We start from the raw sequence: 22,994 nt of genomic DNA on the forward strand, positions 1-22,994 counted from the left end.
ATTACTCACAAAACTTGGCCACTAAAGTTGCAAATAAAAATTTCAAGCTTAAACTTACCTGGGAGGAACGCAATGATGGAGATATCAGTGTTTGGGCGTTCTTCAAAGTCCATCATCACTTGTGCAGACCCCTGCCGTGTGTAGCATCTCACTGAGGACTTGTACTGGAGATCTCCACTCCTCTGGATCATTGCAACTATCTTCCTGTCATTTTCATTGACAGTATATACTCGTTCTTTGAATTGCATCTTAGGCACTGCAGAAACAAAAATACATATGTATCAAAGTGAACAGAAATTTCCTTAAAAGTGACTTCAGAAAAAAAGGTTTAGTGGAAAAGATAGAGCAACAGTTGTGAGAGGAATTGGAACCCAGTCACTTCCCAGTGTTCTGGACTTGAGAAAATGAATAAATTTTAAACATTTTGATTTCCTTATCTTTGAAATTTGTTCTGCTAATTGGTGGAGTAGGGAGATGAATGAAATGCTAAAAAGTAAATAAAACTAGATACTTTAAGATACTTGTATCTGTATGTGTTGCTTAATCACGAGCTTCTCAGAATTTCTTGATATGAATACCACTAAATATTGTGCACAGTATTACAAGCATAGTTTACCCAGATCATGTTGGAAAAGTTGACAATGAGTATAATTTTATGCATATATGAAATATTTAGATGACAGCTACACTATGTCAATTAAATATAGGTCTCATTGACAATAGGTTAGACTACTCAAAGAAATGTCAAGATAATTATGGTAGAAGATTATTCAGAATTCCCTTGTGATGATATGTTCAAGAGCCATGCCATGTGTCTAATTGCTACTTGTCTCAGAACAATGTATTTGGCATCTCATTAGAAAAATTTCAGGGCTGTCTGAAGGCTTTTAGAAGCCTATTACTTCTTTTTGTCTGATTGCTGTGGCTAGGACTTCCAGTACTAAGTTGAATAAGGGTGAGAAAGGACATCCCTATCTTATTCCTGATCTTAAGGAAAATGATTTTAGTTTTTTCCCATTGAGTATAATTTTAGCTGTGTGTTTGTCATGTGCCCCTTATTATGTTGAGGTATGATCCTTCTATTCCCACTTTGGGTGTATCATTTGTGGAGCTAATTGGGTGGTGCTCTGGTGTGATCTGAAGCCAGCCACCAGGTATGTTGTCCCTCTTTGGAAAAGCTCTGGTGCAGGCCAAGGTAAGCCACTGTCTGTGCTTTGCTTGGGACCGCCTGGGAGGAGCTACAAAGTGATCTGTGATCAGTTTCTGCCTGTGCTGGGCTTGGGGGCACCTGGAGTGGTTAGGTGGTAAGACGAGGCTGGCTGCCACTAGTGCTGGACTTGGGTCCGCTTAGTAAGGGCTAAGCCAGATGCTGCTTCTTGGGGATTTTTGGATCTTTGAGAGATATTAAAAATGCTCAAGGCTGACCATTTGTGTGGAATAACTGCTGAAAGAAGTTAAGTTCCAGAGCATGAGTTGGGTGGGGTGAGTTCTCAGGGAATCATCAGTGTGGGGTAAACAATATTAACCAGATTAATGGAGAATAAAATTTGACACCTAGCTGCTGGTTTGTGAATAGAAGTCTCAACAAAAGAACAAGGGGCCTGTTACCTCTTCTGTCTGCACCTGCAGGCTGTGTGGGGCGTGGGCTCAACAAAGAAACAACATCCAGAACTTCAATCCTGGAGAGAACTGCCTGTCTAGCACTTGCTCCAAAACCAGGCAATTCATTTCCTCCCCATATATCCCTGGAGCTTTTCAAGCTGCTGTCCCTTCACTGGAGTTTAGGGTGATTCTGAGTGAGTGCACTTGTGCTCTGGTCCTTTAAAGGCTGCCTTAGTTTACAAAAGCCTTCTGTTTCAGCTGGACAGAATTCCAGCTGATTTTCACAGCCAGATATTGTGGAGACCATTTTCCTGGCACTGGTGCTCTGGGCTGGGGAGCCTAGTGTGGGACTGGGTCCCCTCACTCCTCAGGGGGGACCTCAGCAACCGAGATATCCTACCTAATTTTAAATGATACACATGGTTGTGGGAGTAGCCTGTCTCACATCTCTGCCCTTACTACAAGAACAACATAGCTCCTTCTTTATATTCTTAGTTATAATAGTTCTGATCAACTAGTTTTCAGGTGGTTCTGAAGGACTGCTCTATAATTTAGTTGTAATTTTTTTAAAAAATTATCTTTATTATTGAAAGTATTACAGATGTCCCCCTTCCCCCCCCCATTCATCCCCTCCACCTGGTATCAGCCCCCATACCCCCAAGCCTTCTCCATACTATTTTCTGTGTTTATGGGTTATGCATATATGAATATAAATTCTTTGATTAATCTCTCCTCACCCACTCACCCACCCCCTCCTTCCCTCTGAGCTTCATCAGACTGTTCCATGGTTCTATGTTTCTGTATCAGTTTTGTTGATCAGTTTATTTTGTTCATTAGATTCCACATATGAGTGAGATCATGTGATACTTGTCTTTCTCTGATGGGATTATTTCACTTAGCATAAACCTCTCCAGGTCCATCCATGCTGTCCCAAAGAGTAAGAGATCCTTCTTTTGATAGCTGCATAGTATTCTATGGAGTAAATGTACCACAGCTTTTTTATCCATTTATTTACTGACAAGCACTTGGGCTGTTTCCAGATCTTAGCTATTGTAAATACTGCTGCTATGAACATAGAAGTCCATATATTCTTTCTAACTGATGTTTCAGGCTTCTTAGAATATATTCCTAGAAGTGGCATAACTGGGTCAAAAGGAAGCTCCATTTTCAATTTTTTGAAGAACCTCCATACTGTTTTCCATAGTGGCTACACCAGTCTGCATTCCCACCAGCAGTGTACTAGGGTTCTCTTTTTGTCACATCCTCTCTAGCACTTGTCATTTGATGATTTATTGATAGTAGCCATTCTGACAGGTGTGAAGTGATATCTCATTTTTTGTTTTAATTTGCATCTCTCTGATGACTAGTGACGTTGAGCTTTTTTTCATATGTCTCTTTGCCATCTGTATGTCCTCTTTAGAGAAGTGTCTATTTAGGTCCTTTGCCCATTTTTAAATTGGATTGTTTTTCCTTTTGTTAAGTTGTATGAGTTCCTTATAATTTTGGAAATTAATCGCTTATCAAATGTATCATTGACAAATATGTTCTCCCTTACCGTGGGCTCCCTTTTCATTTTGTTGATAGTTTCTTTTGCTGTGCAGACACTTTTTATTTTGATGTAGTTCCATTTGTTTATTTTCTCCTTTGTTTCCTTCGCTGTAGGAGTTGTATCAGCAAATATAATGCTACAAGAGATGTCTGAGACTTTACTGCCTAAGTTTTCTTCTAGGATTTTTAAGGTTTCAAGTTTTTTATCTATTTTGAGTTTATTCTGTATGGTGTGAACTGGTCATCTAGCTTCATTTTTTGCATGTACCTGTCCAATTTTCCCAACACCATTTATTGAAGAGACTGTCTTTACTCCATTTTATATTCTTGCCTCCTTTGTCAAATATTAATTGAGCTTAAAGGCTTGGGTTGATTTCTGGGTTCTCTGTTCTATTCCACTGGTCTATATGTCTGTTCTTGTGCCAGTATCAGGCTATTTTGTTTACATTGGCTTTGTAGTATTACTTCATATGTGGTATTGTGATCCTTCCAACTTTGTTATTCTTTCTCAAGATCGCTGTGGCTATTCGCGGTCTTTTTGGGATCCATATAAATTTTTGAAGTTTTTGTTCTAGATCTGTGAAATATGCTGTTGGATTTTAATAAAGATTGCATTGAATTTATAGATTGCTTTGGGTAGTATGGACATTTTAATGATGTTATTTCTTCCAACCCATGAACACGGTATACTCTTCCACTTGTTTATATCTTTCTCTATCTCTTTTTCCAATGTTCTCTAGTTTTTGGAGTACAGGTCTTTTACCTCCTTGGTTAGGTTTACTCCTAAGTATCTTAATTTTTTTGTTAAATGGTAAATGGGATTGATTTTTTAGTTTCTATTTCTGTGAGATCACTATTGTTTTGTAAAAATGCCATAGATTTCTGGGTGCTAATTTTGTATCCTGCTACATTGCCAAATTCATTTATTAAATCTAGTAGTTTTGTGATGGAGTCTTTAGGGTTTTCTATGTACAATATCAGGTCATATGTGAATAAAAACAGTTTTACTACCTCTTTTCCAATTTGAATGCCTTTTATGGTTTCTTGTCTGATAGCTATGGCTAGGACTTCCAGTACTATGTTGAATAAGAGTGGTAAAAGTGGACATCCCTGTCTTGTTCCTGTTCTTAGGGTAAATGGTTCAGTTTTTGCCCATTGAGTATGATGTTGCCTGTAAGTTTGTCATATGTGGCCTCTATTATGTTGAAGTATGATCCCTCTATTCACACTTTGCTGAGAGTTTTTATCAAAAATGGGGGTTGGATTTTGTAGAATGTTATTTCTGCATCTATTGATATGATATGTGATTTTTGTCTTTCAATTTGTTTATGTGATGTATCACATTTATAGACTTGCAAATATTATACCAGCCTTGCATCCCTGGATAAATCCCACTTGGTGATGGTGTATGATCTATATAATATATAGTGCTGGATCTGATTTGCTAATATTCTGTTGAGGATTTTAGCATCTCTGTTCATCAGGGATATTGGCCTGTAATTCTCTTTCTTTGTAGTGTCTTTATCTGGTTTTGGAATTAGGCTAATGCTGGCCTTGTAAAAGGAGCTTGGAAGTTTTTTTCTCTCTTGGATTTCTTGGAATAGTTTGAGGAGGATAGGTGTTAGTTCTTTGAATGCTTGTTAAAACTCCACTGTGAATCCATCTGGCCAAGGACTTTTGAGTGCTGGGAATTTTTTTGATTACTGCTTCAACTTCATCAGTAGTTATTGGCCTATTCAGGTTTTCTGACTCTTCCTGATTGAGTTTTGGAAGATTGTATTTTTCTCGGAATTTATCCATTTCATCTAGATATCTAGCTTGTTGGCATATAGTTGTTCATAGTATCTTCTTACAATCCTTTGTATTTCTTTTGGGTCAGTTGTTACTTCAGCTCTTTCATTCCTGATTTTGTTTATTTGGGTCCTCTCTCTCTGTTTCTTGGTCAGTCTGGGTGAAGATTCATTCATCTTGTTTATATTTTCAAAGAACCAGGTCTTAGTTTCATTGATCTTTTGTATGTTTTTTAGGTCTCTATGTCATTTCTTTCCACTCTGATCTTTATTATTTCCTCCCTTCTCCTTACTCTGTGCTTTCCTTCTTGTTCTCTTTCTAAGTCTTTAAGTTGTAGGTTTAGATAGCTTACTAGAAGTTTTTCTTGTTTTTTTGAGGTAGGCTTGTAGTGCAATGAACTTCCCTCTCAGAACTGCTTTCATTGTGTCCCATAGATTTGGGGTTGTTATGTGTTTATTTTCACTTCTTTCCAGGAAATTTTTGATTTCTTCCTTGATCTCTTTGATAACTCATTCATTGTTTAATAACATGCTATTTAGCCTTCATGTATTTGAATGTTTTTTAGTGTTTTTATTGTAGTTGATTTCTAATTTCATGCTATTGTGATCCGAGAAGATGCTTGATATGATTTCAGTCTTCTTGAACTTGTAGAGCCTTGTTTTGTGTCCTAACATGTGGTCTATCTTTGAGAACGTCCAGTGTGCACTTGAAAAGAATGTATATTCTGTAGCTTTGGGATAAAATGTTCTGTAAATGTCCATTAGTTCCATCCGATATAGTGTGTCATTTAGGATAACTGTGTCCTTGTTGACTTTTTGTCTAAAAGATCTATCCATTGATGTCAGTGGGATGTTAAAGTCCCCTACTATAATTGTATTGCTACCAATCTCTCCCTGTAAGTCCTCTTGAAGATTTTTTTTATATTTGGGTTCTCCTCTATTGGGTGTATATATGTTTACCAGGGTTGTATCCTCTTGTTGAATTGACCCCTTTAGTATTATGTAGTGACCTCATTGTCTTTTGTTATGTCCATTATTTTGAAGTCTATTTTGTTAGATATGAGTATTGTTATCCCAGCTTTTGTTTCATTTCCACTTGCATAGAAATTTTTTTCCACCCCTTCACTCTCATCCTGTGTGAGTCCTTTGTTCTGAGGTGGGTCTCTTGTAGACAGCATATATATGGGTCATGTTTTCTTATCCATTCAGCTACTCTATGTCTTTTCATTGGGGCATTTAGTCCATTTACAATTAAGGTTATTATCGATAGGTACTTATTTACTGCTATTTCTTTATGCCTGTGTTCCTCTTTCTCTATATTTCTTCTTCTCCTTACACCAGCCCTTTTAGCATTTCTTATTGTGCTGGTTTGCTGGTAATAAACTCTTCTAGCCTTTTTTTGTTTATGAAGCTCTTTATTTCACCTTCAATTTTGAATGATAGCCTTGCTGGATAGAGTAGTCTTGGATTCAGTCCCTTATTTTTCATTACTTTGATCACTTCATGCCACTCCATTCTGGCCTGAAGTGTTTCTATTGAGAAATCAATTCACAGTCTAATGGGAGCTCCCTTGTAGGTAACTTTCTCTCTGTCTCTTGCTGCTTTTAAGATTCTTTCTTCATTTTTAATGTTTGCCATTTTGCTTATGATTTCTCTAGGTGTGGGTCTTTTGGGGTTCATCTTGATTGGGACTCTCTGTGTTCCTGACTTTTTCCTTTGGCAAGTTAAGGAAGTTTTCTGTCATTATTTCTTCAAACACGTTGTCTAATCCTTGATTGTATTTTCCTCCTTCTGGCACCATTATGATGTGGATGTTGTTACATTTCATGTTATCCCAAAGCTCCCTTAAACTGTCTTCCTGCTTGTAATTTTTCTCTCTAATTGCTGCTCTGATTGGGTATTTTTTTCTACCTTGTCTTCTACTTCACTAATTTGGTCCTTAAATTCTTCTAACCTACTGTTGATTCCTTCCAGTGTATTCTTTATTTCAGCCATGTCATTCTTCATTTCCAATTGATTCTTATTCAAGCTTATGAAGTTTTCATTAAGTTGCTTTAAATTTTCACTATGTTGTTTGAGCATCCTTTTAACCATTACTTTGAACTCTATATCTGATAAATTGCTTGCCTCCATGTCATTTAATTATTTTTCTGGTGATTTTTCTTTCATTTGGGTGTTGTTTATTTGTCTCCCCATTTTAGTGGGCTGGTTGTTTGGAGGTACCAGGTCAAAGCTGCAGGGCATGAACAGGGCCTCCTGCTTGGTAATATTGGGGCACTGGGTCAGGAAGCCAAGTCCTGATTGCAGGCCTGTGTGTGTGGGAGGCATTGGGTCATGATGACAGGGCCAGGTGTACTATGTCAAAGCTGTAGGCCAGGTAGGCAGGCAGGCTGGTCCCAGTTTGGGCTACATCAAGAAGTCAGTGAGGTAGGAAGGCAGTCTGTATGCTCCATATCAATGACGTGGTACATTTGTCCAGGAGCACTAGTTAAGGTACACTGGGTCATGGAGTCAGGCTAGCCTGGGTAGTGCTGCATCTTCACTCACAGGGCCCCATACCAATCTCTGGCCTTGGGCACTGAGTCAGGGCTGCTCTCTGCAGTCTCCTCAGGATGAGGGCCCTGAGGATCCTCCAAAATGGTGCACTCTCCACTCTCAATCAGAGAGAAGCGCCCATCTGAACAGTGGTGCGACAGCCTGTAGCTCTTCTGCTAAGAGCTCCTAAAGCCCCAGGGAGCTTCCTCACTGAAAGATTACCCCAAAATCACACACTCACCTTCTTACCCTCAGTCAGGTCCTGTTGTTGTCATTTTATGACACCTAGTTGTAATTATTATGTGGTTGTGGGAAGAGATTAGCACAGTGTTTACCTACTTTGTTATCTCAGACAAAAGTCTGTGATGATGTAATTCCTGAAACAGAATCAAGATATTATAACTAAAGAACTTATAAGCAAGTATGCATAGCCCATGGACACAAACAATAAACAGATGAGGGCCTGGGGTGGGGTGGGAGGTGGGTGGAGGGAGGTAAAGAGGGGGAAATGAGGGACATCTGTTATACTCTCAACGATAAAATAAATTTACAAAATGAACAATTTAATGGAAGAAAGATATTGATGACAATATCACATTTCTTTTTAATTTGAGAGGAAGACTAAATTTTTGTTTTTTGGTGACAATCTAATTTTATCCTAATAATTTCTATAAAAAAGTAAGACATAGCCAGCTAGGGTATTATTATGTGTTGAACTGTGTTCCCCCCAAATTCATTGTTTGAAGTCCTAACCTCTAGTACTTGAGAACCTGACTTTATATGGAAATAAAGTCTTTACAGAGGTACTCAAGTAAAAGTGAAGTCATTAGGGTGGACCCTATTCAATATAACTTGTATCCTTCTGAAAAGGGGAAATTTTTTTTTTTTTTATATCCTCACCTGAGGACATGCTTAGAGAGAGGAAGAAGGGAGAGAGAGAAAGAGACATTGATGTTAGAGAGAAACACCGATCATACAAGCCGCTCTGGCTGGACCCTAACAAGGGGAAATTTTGACACAGAGACACACACAGAAGATGATGTGAAGGCACATAGGCAGAAGATGGCCATCTACAAGTCAAGGAAAGGGGCCTGGAACAGATATTTCCCTCATAGCCCTCTGGAGAAATCAACCCTGTCCACACCTTGATCTTGGACTCCTAGCCACAAGAATTGTGACACAAGATATTTCTGAGCCTATAGTACGTTGTATGGCAGCTATAGCAAAATACAGGTATATAAACTTTAGTTCATTTTTAAATTTTATATTTATATAAACTCTAACTTATCATTTTACTTATTATAAATTAATAAACACTCACAATCTGAGACAGAGTCATTTATGGACACGGTGGTTTTGCTGGGCTTTCCAATGGCAGCATTCATAGGCATACGAAGCACCAGTTCAAGTTTCTCAATTCCCTCCAGCACTGGTTGTCCAAGATCATCCAGGATGATAACTGGAACAGTCTGCATGTTGACTCCAGGTGCAAAATCTAAATTACGACTAATTCCCACATAATCTGTTCCAGCTATGATAGTAACAAAAGAATTATTCAGTTGGAGATGGACTAAATTTAAACAAAATTATGATAAGCAAATCATGTAAGTATATTTACAATTGTTTTAAAAAATATAGACTAGCATAACATTACAGAAAAGTTTATTTAATGAAATACAAAGGATTAGTATCTACATTGGCTATTGTGATGGTAAATCAAATATCAGGTTCTGAATTTTGTTAGATCTATGTCTAATGTGTTATTTAAACTTTAGTTATTTTTCCTTCATGTGTTATAGTTTCTCAATCTTTATTTTGGAATTCTAAAATGGAGCTAATAAAAATGAGGTCTAAAATGAGTATATTAATCAAACATGATTATTATCAATTATATATGAAATAAATTTATTCATTTAAATTTTGTTAACATTAGTTAAGTGAATTAACATTTTTTGTGAATGACTGGAGAACATCTTATTTAGGTGTGTGGTTGCCTGCTGGTCAAAGCAATACATTTCAGATATAAGCTTTTGTCCCACACTCTCCACCCATATTCACCCTAGTTAAGGAGAGCAATCTATTATTCGCAAAGACATATTTGGTCTATGGTCTTTGGGTTATTATTTTTCAGACCATTGGGAATATACCTAGTGTGGACATCTTCATTTATGTCCAATGTAGTTAAAAACAAAACTTTATTTTAATCTTTAGGCATTACATCTATAAAGACTAAGCGTGGGGGTCGATAGTTAAATGTCATTGCTTTTCTATTTTCATAACTTCTGACTCTCACTTTGTATCTACCTCTGAATATGCAACTATATTTGAATGTGTATGTTTGTATTTTGTTTTTTAAAATCTTTGTGTCTGAAGCTATTGTGGTTCTTCTTGTATTTATTCCTCTGCTTCTTTACCTTTATTCTCATCTCTGTATTTCTTTTATTTGAATTTTCTCTTATAAAATAATGAATTGGGCTAAACAAATGTTTATTAAACAATGATTATATGAAAAGTACTACATTAAAAAAGTTAAAACTTAAGGGTGCCTTTTGTAATGGTATGGCCTCTGCTTGCTTTGTGTGATGAATGTGCAATATATGTATGATCTACATGTGTGCATGTGAGTAAAAGAGAGAATTTGTATTGATGGTAATTTAGGAGGAAAAAAAAGGGAGAACTTTCTAATCTTGTACTTGCCCTAAACTCTATGATCAACTTTTTGGATATGTAGATTCCAGAATAAAAATCAGGCATGTGCTAGCTAGGGTAGCTTAAATAATAAAGTGGGGAAAGCCTTTTGAACCTGAAGTATATATAAGGACATTTGTTTAAACTGAAGCAGAAGCCACACTGCAGATGCATACTTGCATGATACTTAAATGTCATTAGATTTTTGTGAAGGTGGCCAGCATGATTATTCTTGTGCATATGATGTCATAATACTCAACAATGTTAGATTTGCCAAGTGTAAAGAACAAATTCATGCAAATATAGGCATTAAACTTTGGTCTTTGATTAATGTGTTTTTAATTTGTTTCTCATTCATGCCCCTTAACTGTATTTTCTCACAGTAGTAAATAGAGGTTTGACTTACCTACCATATAGTAATAATTTAAGAAAAAAATCCATTCTATCAGACTACTTTAATAGGAGTACAGTATTTTAACTTTAAAGTATTTTGTGTCATGGTAAGTTAAAAACTGTAGAAAAATCAAGAGTTATTATAGAAAACTGCTCACCATTGGCAGATGGAGGGTTTGTTTTCTGAGATCTCAAGGTGACACTAGAAGACATGGACAGGTCAGTGCCTGTTCTCCATACCTGCACTTCCACATAGCCGGCACTCTCATCCACAGAATACTCAACATCACCAAAGTAGAAGATGGGTTCTGTTAAGTACAAAACATAAAACCATTTCTGTTATTTTTATTTTTTTACATCAAATTCTACTGACGTAATTCCAAAGAAGAGTTAACTTCATCATATTGACTTTTTAATATCATTATATGTTTCCCTTTTAGTAAGATAACATCTCTAATCTGTAGATTTATGTAGATTTCAGGTCAAAATACTTCTGTTGAAAAGCAAAAATACTTATGGTAAAGTGCCTAATGAAACAGTCTCATCTTGAGACATGAGTTACTTTGTCCCCTATATATATGGCTTCTCAATGAGCTTCTTGGAAGTTTAGCTGGTAAAATAGCACCAAAATGAAACAAAACACATAAGGATAAAGTTTTTTGAGTTTGGCCCTAATGTTCATTTTACCATCTCTTATCAAGTCTTTACTCTGGAGACTATTTACATTATGACATCTTCTATTCCATTACATTTGGCCTTAATCCAGTGTATTTGGATCTGTTATAACTACTCCAGAACTAGCACCTATTGGTGTGACTAGACTGAGTATACTATATGATTAACAGGCTAGGATATTTTAAGGAGACCAGGACATAATTGTAGGCTACCTGTAGGATTTTGGGGGTGTCTTATATCACTGAGGTTCCAGTAGAGAAATAATCTTACACCAAATGTTTTACATTTGTCTTAAACATGAATAAAATTAACTGACTTAGGTCATTTAAGTAAAACACATTCTTTGGAGATTGCATTTTTCTCCAGTTTTGGTGATGAATTTGTCTATATAATACTTTTCTGTCTAATTCCACTGGTGATCAACAGTTTACGTTATAAGACAGCTGCCAGAAATCAGAGGTAAAGACGTCAGCTAACTAATAAAAAAAACTGAGAGATAATTTGTGTGCTCACTTGAAAAAACTTACTTTAAAATATTTATAGTCTCATAGGAAGTTACAAAAATAGCATAAACTTTACCCATTGGGAGCTTAATTTATAAGTAACCATTAAGAAAGATAAATTGAGTGTATACACAATGTGATGAATAACTCTTTTACTTGAGACATTTTACCATCTGTGTCTGGTTTTACAAGACTCAAAAGGATTGAGTTTAAAAGGTCATGTAACTCACATCAATGTTCCTTAAAACATAAAGCTATTAAAGAGATGGCTATCATGTTTTAGATCATCTCATTGAATTACAAAACATAAAATCAAACAAAACCCTATAATCAAGGCCCACAATAAAAGGAAATACATTTTGTACACTGTTCAAGTTGAGTAAGAATTCTTTACTTTTCTGCCTTAAATTACCTTTATTAAAATTGGGAAATTGTGTTTTCTTTGTTTTTTCATATGAGGGGCAGGAGAAAAAGCATATAACTCCCTTAAACTCTTGAATAATACAAGACCAAACTTGGAAATTTTGATTGCATATTTGGTTCACAGGGTGATACATTTGCCTGTAGCATACTTCACCTCCTCATCCTTCATTCTTTGAACTTGGATGGTGCTAGAACATGTGAGTGTATGTGTACAGATTAAGGTGTTATCTTATGAACTTCAGTCAAAGTAGACCTTAAGCACAAGCCAATAAATTCCTTACATTTCTCACTCCTAAGTAAGGGGCAAAGGTGAAGACAGGGCTCTGAAAATTCTTGTTGTGACCAGATGGCTAAAGGAGGCACATCTGTATGTCTTTTAAAGGAAATTTATAATTATTACAGATTATAATTATCTGTACTCAACCCATGACCTCTCTGTTTCTTCACATTCGTGGCAAACTACACCATTATACAAATTAGATTTCTGAGTTATGAGAGAGAGCTGTGAAATGCAGTTAGGGGGCACCTTCTATCTAATAATGATACCTCCCATCTCCTCATCTCTCTACTCCTCACAGATACATACTAGAAGTGGAACAGAATAAAATTATGTAGTGAAAACCATCAGTTAAACACCAAGTTGGGCTACACAGCAGAGACAAAATTGAATTCTGCATGTGTGTGTTCAGACTCATTTTGCCAACTACAGATCAAGTGTTTTTATGTTATAGCTTAATAAAGGGTAATAATAGTTACCATACATAGAACATTCATTATCTGACTGACACATATGCTTTGTATGCATGTGTGTGTGTGTGTGTGTGCATGTGTCTGTCTCAACAAGAGATAGGGAAAGGAGAGAGGGGGGATGGCACATGTAACAATGCACTAAGTAATAGGAATTATGTGAATCATGCAAAAAATAACATTATATTGTCAATTAATTAGTACATTGTTACCTCCAGCAGAAAGAGGGGGAATGAAAAAAGGGTTTTAACCTTAAATACCTCTCAATTTCACTTCAGCAGATAATAGAAAGCATTAGAAAGATATTTCCTTAAAATGCATTTTTAATTATCAGTATACTTAAGTTATTTATATCATTTCTCTTCCCTTCTGTGATCCATTCATGACGACTGGGAAATTGGCCTATTAATCAATTGCAAGCATTTCAATTAAAGCATAAAATGGTTAACTATTATGAGATTAAAACACAATTCAATCATTTTTATAAGAAAAATAATTTTGTTAACCACTTAGTTTCTTATGCCATAAATAAAAAGAAATGGCTAGAGTAAAGGGAAGGTGGCGACACTGTGAGAAGAAGCAGGTCACCCCTGGTCCCAGCCAAGGACTCGATTTACTCTGAAAATAGTACATAACCAGCTTGGAAAAACCGGAGAAACATACTTGAGAGGATATAGTTCAAGTAGGGAGGACTGCAGAAACATCATAGAGTCTGAAGGGGGGGGTCATAAAAGGGGGAGTCCCTTCTGAAGCCTGTGCTGGGCTCCAAGCCCAGAGGCTTAGAGGCTGCAAAGTACCCTTCCCTTGGGAGTGCAGACCAGTATCCAAGAGTGGGGATCTCAAACCTAGAGCAGAGTAGAGGGGAAGAAATGCCCCGCACAGAAGACAAAGGGATACAAGGGAGCTGTGTGCCTGCAAGAAGGGGACAGCGCCTTCCTGGTGAAACAAAGCTTCTAATGGCAGCTGTGACTGGCTTCTTATGCTCAGGGTGCTGACCATAGGAAAGGCTGTTTCAAAGTGTGTGGTGCCTGAGTGGTGGGGAACCAAGGGTCTGCACTGAGCACACACATGCAGGGACACTTTACTTTCCTGTAAGACATTGTATTGAGCCCCAGAAAGCTTTTAATCTGTGTGGCACAGGGAAGGGGAGAAGAGCCCTCCTGCCTTGATCTCTGGTGGGGAGAATCTGGGATTTATGACCAGCCCTGAGGGGAACAATGGTGGTGCACATGGAGCCACCCCAACTTTACTGAGATCAGTGTTGCAGGGGAGCTACATGGAGCTGACCTTGGGTACCCTCCTGCTGGGTGACTTGGCGTGCGGGAAGCGGGACCTTGCAGGGTGGACTCTCTACTTGTGTGTTGCTTTGAGTGTTTTTGAGTTTTTGATTGCTGAACTGGATCCCACCTTCCTGGCTTGCATTGGGCAGACAGACCAGTGGAAGCTGGGATTTGTGTCTGCACAGTAGAGTGTTTGATGTGCGTGGCTGGTGTGACCAGCCAATTAGATCTGGGAAGGGAGGAGCAGAGTTCACCTTCCTCTCTAGCAGCTTAAGAGCACCACTCTCAACAAGAAAGGGGCTGGTTCAGCTCATTGAAGCCCCAAATATCACCAGCAGGGCACAGTCTTGAGGGGGGAAGGAGAACAGCTCACAGGAGGACATTATAAGAATAAGACTCTAAGGGACTGTTGTTCAGGAGCGGGAGGAGAAGCTGAAAACCCCTGCTGGGGGCTGGGAGGCAAAGGGCTCACTGGAATGCTTTTGAATTGAACCCACTGAGCCCAGGCTGATGAAGCTGCCCATACAGAAAAGGACACAGACTAAAATCAATCTGAAACTGCAGCAGGCCAGTGTAATGGGAACAAGAATCGGAGGACAGGGTAAAGAAAGAGAAGCTGGCTGTGGAGCAGAGACTAACACCCTCACAGTGAGTGCTTGACAGCAAAACCTCTAAGGGGCATTATATCCTGAGCTAAGCTACCCATCCTTCACCCTAAAGATTCTACAGAAGACTCTCGAGTAAGACCAGGCAACTACAAGGCTGCAAAATAGCTGACAAGAGGAGGTGGACCACAGAGAACCTCAGATCAACTAACTACCTTTGGACACCAAACCCAAACTTAGACAGTTCCTCACATTGGTTGATACACAAGTACTTCCCAGAGAACAGAAATCAGCATACAAAACAGTGAGCTGCACTCACAGACAACATAAGCTGCTCAGAAGAAATTCACCTGATAGACTCTTTTCTTTTCTCTTTTCTTTTCTCCTTTTCTTTTCTCCTTTTCTTTTCTTTTCTTTTCTTTTCTTTTCTTTTCTTTTCTTTTCTTTTCTTTTCTTTTCTTTTCTTTTCTTTTCTTCTCTTTTGTGAAAGGGGAAACATTTTTTTTTCTTTTTTTCTACTTTTTAAATTTATAGTTTTTTTATTTTTTAAATTTACAAATTTTTAGAATTTTTAGTTAATTTTTTTTAAAGAATTTTGTTTTGTTTAGCTTGATTTTTGTTTTGTTTCTTTGTTTTGTTTTATATATGTGCTTAGTTTTATTATATCCTTGCTTCTACTATCAAGATTTTCTTGATATTCCCTGCCTAATTCCTAGGACTTTATCATTACAACCAACCAGTTTACTGTTTTTCTCTATAGTTTCCCTGATATCTCTTATTGGACTCCCTCTTTGCCCTGGCTCTATCTCTCTCTCTCTCTTCTTGACCCATTGGCATAACTTTTTTTTCATTTTTTTTCATTTTACTTCTTCTTTTCTTTCTTTCTTTTGTTTTTCTCCCTTCAGTCTTCCTGTCTTTTTGTTTGATTGTTAGTTTCTGTTATTCTCTTTAACTGTATTTTTATTTTTTCATTTTCAACTGTTACCTTATTCCTATTCTCTCCCTTAATTTTTTTCAGGCACTTATTTCAGAACCCTTTCTCTACCTCTTTTAAATCTGAGTAGCTCCTCTATTTTCACATTTTAGTGTATTATTTTTATTTTCTAAATTTTCATCACTATTAAAAATAACACACTTTTCTCTCTCTAAACTTTACTTTTCTTCTCTCTTTTTTTCCACTTTTTAAATTTGTTTGTTTTTTTGTTTCTTGGTTTTTGTGGGGGGTTTTTTGCTCTAGAATTTGTGTTCACCCTTCACTCCTGCAGTTCTATTTTCACTAGGGTTGTTTTCATTGAGATTGGCAAGATATTTTGTAAGATACCTCTTGTTTCCTGGAAGTTTAGTTGTGTATTGTCCTGCCTTGCCAGCATCCATACAACAGCTTTCATGATGAGGTTGTTGCTGCAACACACAGGTAGCTAACTTTTGGAGAGTCATCCCAAGGATTCGTCAACAACAATCTATACCCAACCACAACAGGACAACCCAAAGAACCCATAAAAGGGGCACCAACAAAAGGGTCATACCTAGAGCAAAGAGCTCCGAAGTATAAGGAAAACACACCTCTGGGCTCCACTGGTTTCACAATACAAAATCCCACCCCACAAGACTGGGAGACAGACAGCAAATATATCTAATATATAGATACAAACACTAAGAGCCACAAAAATAGGGAGACAAATGAACAACCCCCAAATTAAGGAAAAGGAAAAATTGCCATAAAAAGACTTTGATGAGATGGAGTTAAGCAACTTATCAGAAACAGAGTTAAGGGTAATGATTATAAAGATGCTCAAGGACATCAATGAAAAAAACAAGGCATTAGATGATAAAACCAAGGATCTAAGTGAAAACATAAAAAAATAAATACATAACATAAACAAAAATCAGACAAAAATAAAGAATGCTGTATCTGATATCAAGAATACACTGGAAGAAATTAAAAGCAGGCTCAATGAAGTAGAGGATAGAAAAAGTGACTTAAAGACAAAATAGAAAAAATCACTCAATCAGAGCAGCAACAACAACAACAAACAAAATAAAAACATGAGGACAGTCTAATGGAGATTTGGGACAAAATGAAGGAAAACAACATTTGCATTATAGAAGTGCCAGAGAAAGAGGAAAGAGAGCAAGGGATAGAGAACTTAGAAAAGTACATAACGACAGAAAACTTCCTTATGCTGGCAAGGGAAAAAGTCACACAACTTCAGGTAACACAGAGGTTTCAAAACAATAGGAACCCAAAGAGATCCACTCCAAGAAACATCATCATTAAAATGGCAAATGTCAAGAACAAAGAGAGAATATTAAGGGCTGCAGGGGTGTGACAAGCAGTTACCTACAAAGGGAACTCCCATAAGTCTGACATCAGATCTCTCAATAGCAACTCATCACACCAGAAGGGTGTGGCATGAAGTTCTCAAAGTAATAAAAAGCAAGAATATGCAACCAAGATTCCTTTAACCAGCAAGGTTATGATTTAAAATTGAAGGTGAATCAAACACTTCATGGAAAGTAACAAAAATGAACAGGCAATAACCCAAAATCTATGGGACACGGCAAAAGCAGTCCTGAGAGGAAAATTCATAGCACTACAGGCCTATCTCAAGAAACAAGAAAAAGATCTAATGAACTATCTAATGAACTATCTAACACAACTGAAAGAACTAGAATGAGAACAGCAAGAAAAGCCCAGAGGAAGTAGAAGGAAGCAAATAATAAAAATCAGAGCAGAAATTAATGACATAGAGACTAAAAAAAAAATACAAAAAAATCAATGAAACCAACAGTTGGTTCTTTGAAAAGATAAATATGACTGATTCACCTTTAGCAAGACTCACTAAGAAAGAAAGAGAGAGGACCCAAGTAAATAAAATCAGAAATGAAAGAGGTGATATAACAACTGACCAAACAGAAATACAACGGATTGTAAGAAAATAATATGAGCAACTATATGCCAACAAATTGGACAACATGGGGGAAATGGACAAACTCCTAGGGGCATAAAACCATCCTAAGCTGAATCAAGAAGACACAGAAAACCTGAATAGGACGATAACAGCTAATGAAATTGAAGCAGTAATCAAAAAACTCCCAGCAAACAAAAGTCCTGGACCAGATGGATTTACAGGCCAGTTTTACCAAACATTCAAAGAAGAATTAACACCTATTCTATTCAAACTATTCCAGAAAATTCAAGAGGAGGGAAAACTCCCAAACTCTTTTTATGAGGCCAGCATCATCCTAATCCCAAAACCAGATGAAGACACTAAAATGAAAGAAAATTACAGGCCAATATCCCTGATGAACATAGATGCTAAAATCCTCACTAAAATACGAGCAAACCAGATCCAGCAATACATTAAAAAGATCATACACTACGACCAAGTGGGATTTATTCCAGGGATGCAAGGTTGGTACAGCATCCACAAATCTATAAACGTGATACATCACATAAAAAAAAATGAAATACAAAAATCATATGATCATATCAATAAATGCAGAAAAAGCATTCAACAAAATCCAGCACCCATTTCTCATAAAAACTCTCAGCAAAATGGGAATAGAGGGATCATGCCTCAACATAATAAAGGCCATATATGACAGACCTATAGCCAACATCATACTCAATGGGCAAAAACTAAAACCATTTCCATTAAAAACCAGAACAAGACAGGGATGTCCACTTTCACCACTCTTATTCAACACAGTACTTGAAGACCTCCCCACAACCATCAGACAAGAAGAAAACATAAAAGGCATCCAAATTGGAAAGGAAGAAGTAAAACTGCCATTATTTGCAGATGACATGATATTGTACCTAGAAAACCCTAAAGACTTTAACAAAGTACTACTAGATTTGATAAATGAATTTGGCAAGGCAGCTGGATACAAAATCAACATCTGGAAATCAATGGCATTCTTATACACCAACAATGAACATTCACAGAGAGAAACTAAAGAAACAATACCATTTAACATTGCAACTGAAAAAGTAAGATACCTAGGAATAAACTTAACCAAGGATATAAAAGACCAGTGCTCAGAAAAGTACGTGACACTGAAAAAAGAAATAGAGGAAGATTTAAACAAGTGGAAGAATATACCATGCTCATGGATTGGAAAAATTAATATCATATCCATACTACCCAAAGCAATTTTTAAATTCAATGCAATTCCTATTAAAATACCAACAGCATATTTCACAAACATTTCAAAAATTTATATGGAACCAAAAAAGACTTCGAATAGCTGCAGCCATCTTGAAAAAAAAAAACAAAAAACCAACACAACAGAGTGGAAGGGTTCACATTACCAGATTTCAAACTGTATTACAAAGCCATTTTAATCAAAATGGCCTGGTATTGGTACAACAGCAGGCGTATAGATCAATGAAACAGAGCAGAGACCCCAGAAATAGACCCATGTCATTATGGTCACTTAATATTTGACAAGGGAGGCAAGAGCATACAGTGGAGTAAAGACAGTCTCTTCAATAAGTGGTGCTGGAAAAATTGGATAGGTACATGCTAGAAAATGAAACTAGACCACCAACTTTCACCATACACAAAAATAAACTCAAAATGGATAAAAGATTTAAATGTAAGTCACGAAACAATAAAATTTCTGGAAGAAAACACAGGCAGTAAAGTCACAGACATCTGACATAATGGAATTTCACTGATACATCTCCTAGGGCAAGAGAAACAAAAGAAAAAATATAAACATATGGGACTACATGAAACTAAAAACCTTCTGCACAACAAAAAAATACATCCTCAAAATACAAAGGAACCCCACGGTCTGGGAAAACATATTTGCCAAGGATGTATCTGATAAACAGCTAATTTCCAAAGTGTACAAAAAACTGATACTACTCAGCAAGAGGAAGACAAACTATCCCATTAAAAAATGGTCAAAGGACCTGAATAGACAATTCTCCAAAGAGGACTTACAGATGGCCAACAGACACATGAGAAAATGCTCAATGTTGCTAATCATCAGAGAGAAGCAAATTAAAACCACAATGAGGTATTGCTTAACATCTGTAAGAATGGCTACCATCAACAAATCAACAAATGACATGTGCTGGTGAGGATGTGGAGAAAGGGGAACCCTAGTGCACTGCTGGTGAAAATGAAGACTGGTGCAACCACTATGGAAAACAGTATGGAGGTTCCTCAAAAAATTAAAAATGGAGTTGCCATTTGACCCAGTGATCCCACTTCCAGGAATATACCCTAAGAATCCTGAAACACTAATCAGAAAGAATATATGCACCCCTATGCTCATAGCTGCGCAATTTACAATAGCTAAGGTCTGGAAACAGCCCAAGTGCCCATCAGTAGATGGGTGGATAAAAAACCTGTGGGATGTTTACACCATGGAATAATAATGCATCTGTAAAGAAGAAGGATCTTGTAGCATTTGAGACAGTATGGAAGGATCTAGAGAATATTATGCTAAGCAAAATAAGTCCAGCAGAGAAAGACAAACATCACATGATGTCACTTATATGTGGAATCTAAAGGATATAATAAACTGATGAACAGAATAGATTCAATGACATGGAAGCATGGATCAGAATGATGAATTTCAGAGGAATGAAGTTGGGTGTGTGGGTGGAGGGGGACAGATTAACCAAAGAATTTATATGCATACATGCACAAACCAAGGACATGGACACTGGTGTGGAGAGGGACTGGGGAGGATTGAAGGAGGGGTGGAATGGGTCATTGGGGAGAAAAAGGGATGTCTGTAATATTTTAAACAAAAATAAAAAAATAAATAAAAAATAACAATAAAATTAATACATAGTCAATAAGTATTAGTTCTAGTTTTTCAATTTTATTATATATTTAAGGTCAAGAATAAGAGAATTTTTTATGTTTTGATAAAAATTTTAAATGTCAAGGCAATTGTGATTTCTTTCAATTGTTTTGCACAGTTTTGCTTGCATGGCCTTTTTTTTTTTTTTTTGCATAGACTTTTTTTTTATAGTCTCATGCTAACAAGCAAAACGAAGATTACCTAGTTGATATAATGTTGCTTATTGCTATAAATTTATGTCCACTTAAAATAATTTATGTTATTAATACTTTTCTATATTAAACTTTAAGCTTCTGTGTTATATCTGGCCTTGTGCCTGGTCCATAGAAGTTGCTTAATTTTATATATAGCTGATTTATTTTATATACAAATAAATAATTTTTTTTCTAAAAAAAAAAAGAAATGGCTAGACATTATCACCCTTATATCTTCTCAGTGTAGCTGAATGAGAATTGAAAAGAGTAATCATCATTTTTATTTAAATTTCTCAACACCTTTTCAAAAAATCTCTACAATTTAAATATTTTTTATAATTTTTACCTTTTAGAATCTTTTGTAATATATGTTAAAAATCCTTCAAGCCGTGAATTAAGTTACAGATATCTTTCAATATAAATAGTTACAGATATCTTTCAAGATAAATAGTAGGGTATTCTTGGAACCTTTTAATTAGTACTAAGCAAGTAAAAGAATGAAAAGGATAAATAAATAAATAAATAAATAAATAAATAAATAAATAAATAAATAAACACTGTCAACTGTTGAGGGATATGATACAAACAAAATCTATAAGAACTGCCTGTTCTAGCAACTTATTATAATTTATGAGTCAGATTTTAAGTTGCTTCTCTCCGATAACATTTTTGTTTGTTTATTTTTGTCTACCAGTTTGGTTTACAGTTAAGTAAACTGTAGACCTTTGTCTTTTATTTTTGAAAATACATTACAACTTAAAGTAAATTAGTAAAAGTCTATTTAATTCTATACTAAGATCTTAAATACACACTGTGCTTTGTAAATTCACAGTCTAATGGAGAAAACAGTCAGTGGCTGAATATTATTACCTAGAATGAGAGAATAATAAAAACAAGCCATGTATCCCATAGCCTACACTCACAAAATAACATAAAATGGTCATTCCTCATCACTCCACCACTCACAGATGACAATCCATAAAGCCTGTTTATTCCCTCTGCAAAAGAAAGATAAGTTATATCTAAATAGTGTGAGCAATGCAAGGGAGATTTTAAACTGGTTAGTGCACTAGTGTGAAATTCATAAGGAGAGCCAAACTCTATCTAATTTCTGTATCCTTTATGTTGTACACTTTTAAGTAAAGGACACAGATCAAGGCATTGACTCTAGAAGAGTTTTTAGCTCATTAAACAGCAATATGATTTTCAAGGTTGGGGATATTTTTGCTAAAAGCACAGATAGGATCACATATGTTTCTTACAAATGTAGTTGAAGAGAAGGCTTGGCAAGCCATACAACCAACACCTGCAACAAAGACAAAGGAGAAACAATTCGACTTTTTCTGCATAGGGAAAAATTGAACTTTTTAATTTTTTGCTGGGTCTGAGATGTCTAGATTGATGTTTACAATTACCTTGTGTTTCATGAGATGAAAAGAGGTGCCAGTAGTACTAGCTATCTGGAGCCAAATCTTATTTACTCATATGTACATGGACTGTCCAGTCAAGTAAGCTTTGTAGCTCTAACTAATATGTGTGCTTAGGACTGAATGAAACAAAAGCTTTTATGCTAACTTTTGGTTCAGTGCTGAAAATGATACAAAAGAACTTCCTTAAATTATTTCCAACTCACATCTCTCTTGTGAGTTTTGGATCTTGATAACTGCCTACTCAATCCTGTGACATGGGCACATCAAGGAAAACTTCCCCCAGAGTCTGTAGAGTAACTTTCAGTCCCAACTCCTTAGTTTCTCTGTCTTACTGTCACTTACCTAGATTCCGCCAGTATCACTTGCCATTTCAACTCCCCCAGCAACCACTTAACCAGACTCATAAAAGAGGTCATCCTCAAAGCAAGTCTCATCATGGTGATCCATTTGCTGGAAACCTTTCAATGTTCTTCATTGCTCTTAGAATCGTTCACAAACTCCTTAATGTGGTTTACAAGACACCGAAACATCGAATCTCAATTTACCTTTTAAATCTCATTTTAGCCCCCTTTCTACTCAATAATAATCCAGTGTCTTGAATGTCTTAAATGTGTCACTTCCAGTAATTGCTATACCACCACCACAGTTTTCAACACTTCTTCCCTCCTCTCCATCTGGATAACTCCTGCTCCTTTCAGGCTCCTGTTTAGAAGTCACTCCTGCCTTCCCCATCAAAGCTTTCCTTCTCT

At 36.5% G+C, this 22,994-nt stretch overlaps 1 protein-coding gene across 1 annotated transcript in view; it reads right to left on the reverse strand.

The window, feature by feature from the left end:
* FREM2 (FRAS1 related extracellular matrix 2) overlaps positions 1-22,994 on the reverse strand; it is a 287,618-nt gene that overhangs the window by 47,122 nt on the left and 217,502 nt on the right. The window contains exons 7-9 of the mRNA XM_081128339.1: positions 10,715-10,864; positions 8,797-9,006; positions 59-256 (exon numbers count right to left, since the gene is read on the reverse strand). Coding sequence (XP_080984465.1) covers positions 59-256; positions 8,797-9,006; positions 10,715-10,864 — 558 coding nt within the window. The remainder of the gene's footprint in view (positions 1-58; positions 257-8,796; positions 9,007-10,714; positions 10,865-22,994) is intronic.

Source organism: Miniopterus schreibersii, assembly GCF_964146895.1.
Source record: "Miniopterus schreibersii genome assembly, chromosome: 2".
Taxonomy (NCBI): domain Eukaryota; kingdom Metazoa; phylum Chordata; class Mammalia; order Chiroptera; family Miniopteridae; genus Miniopterus; species Miniopterus schreibersii.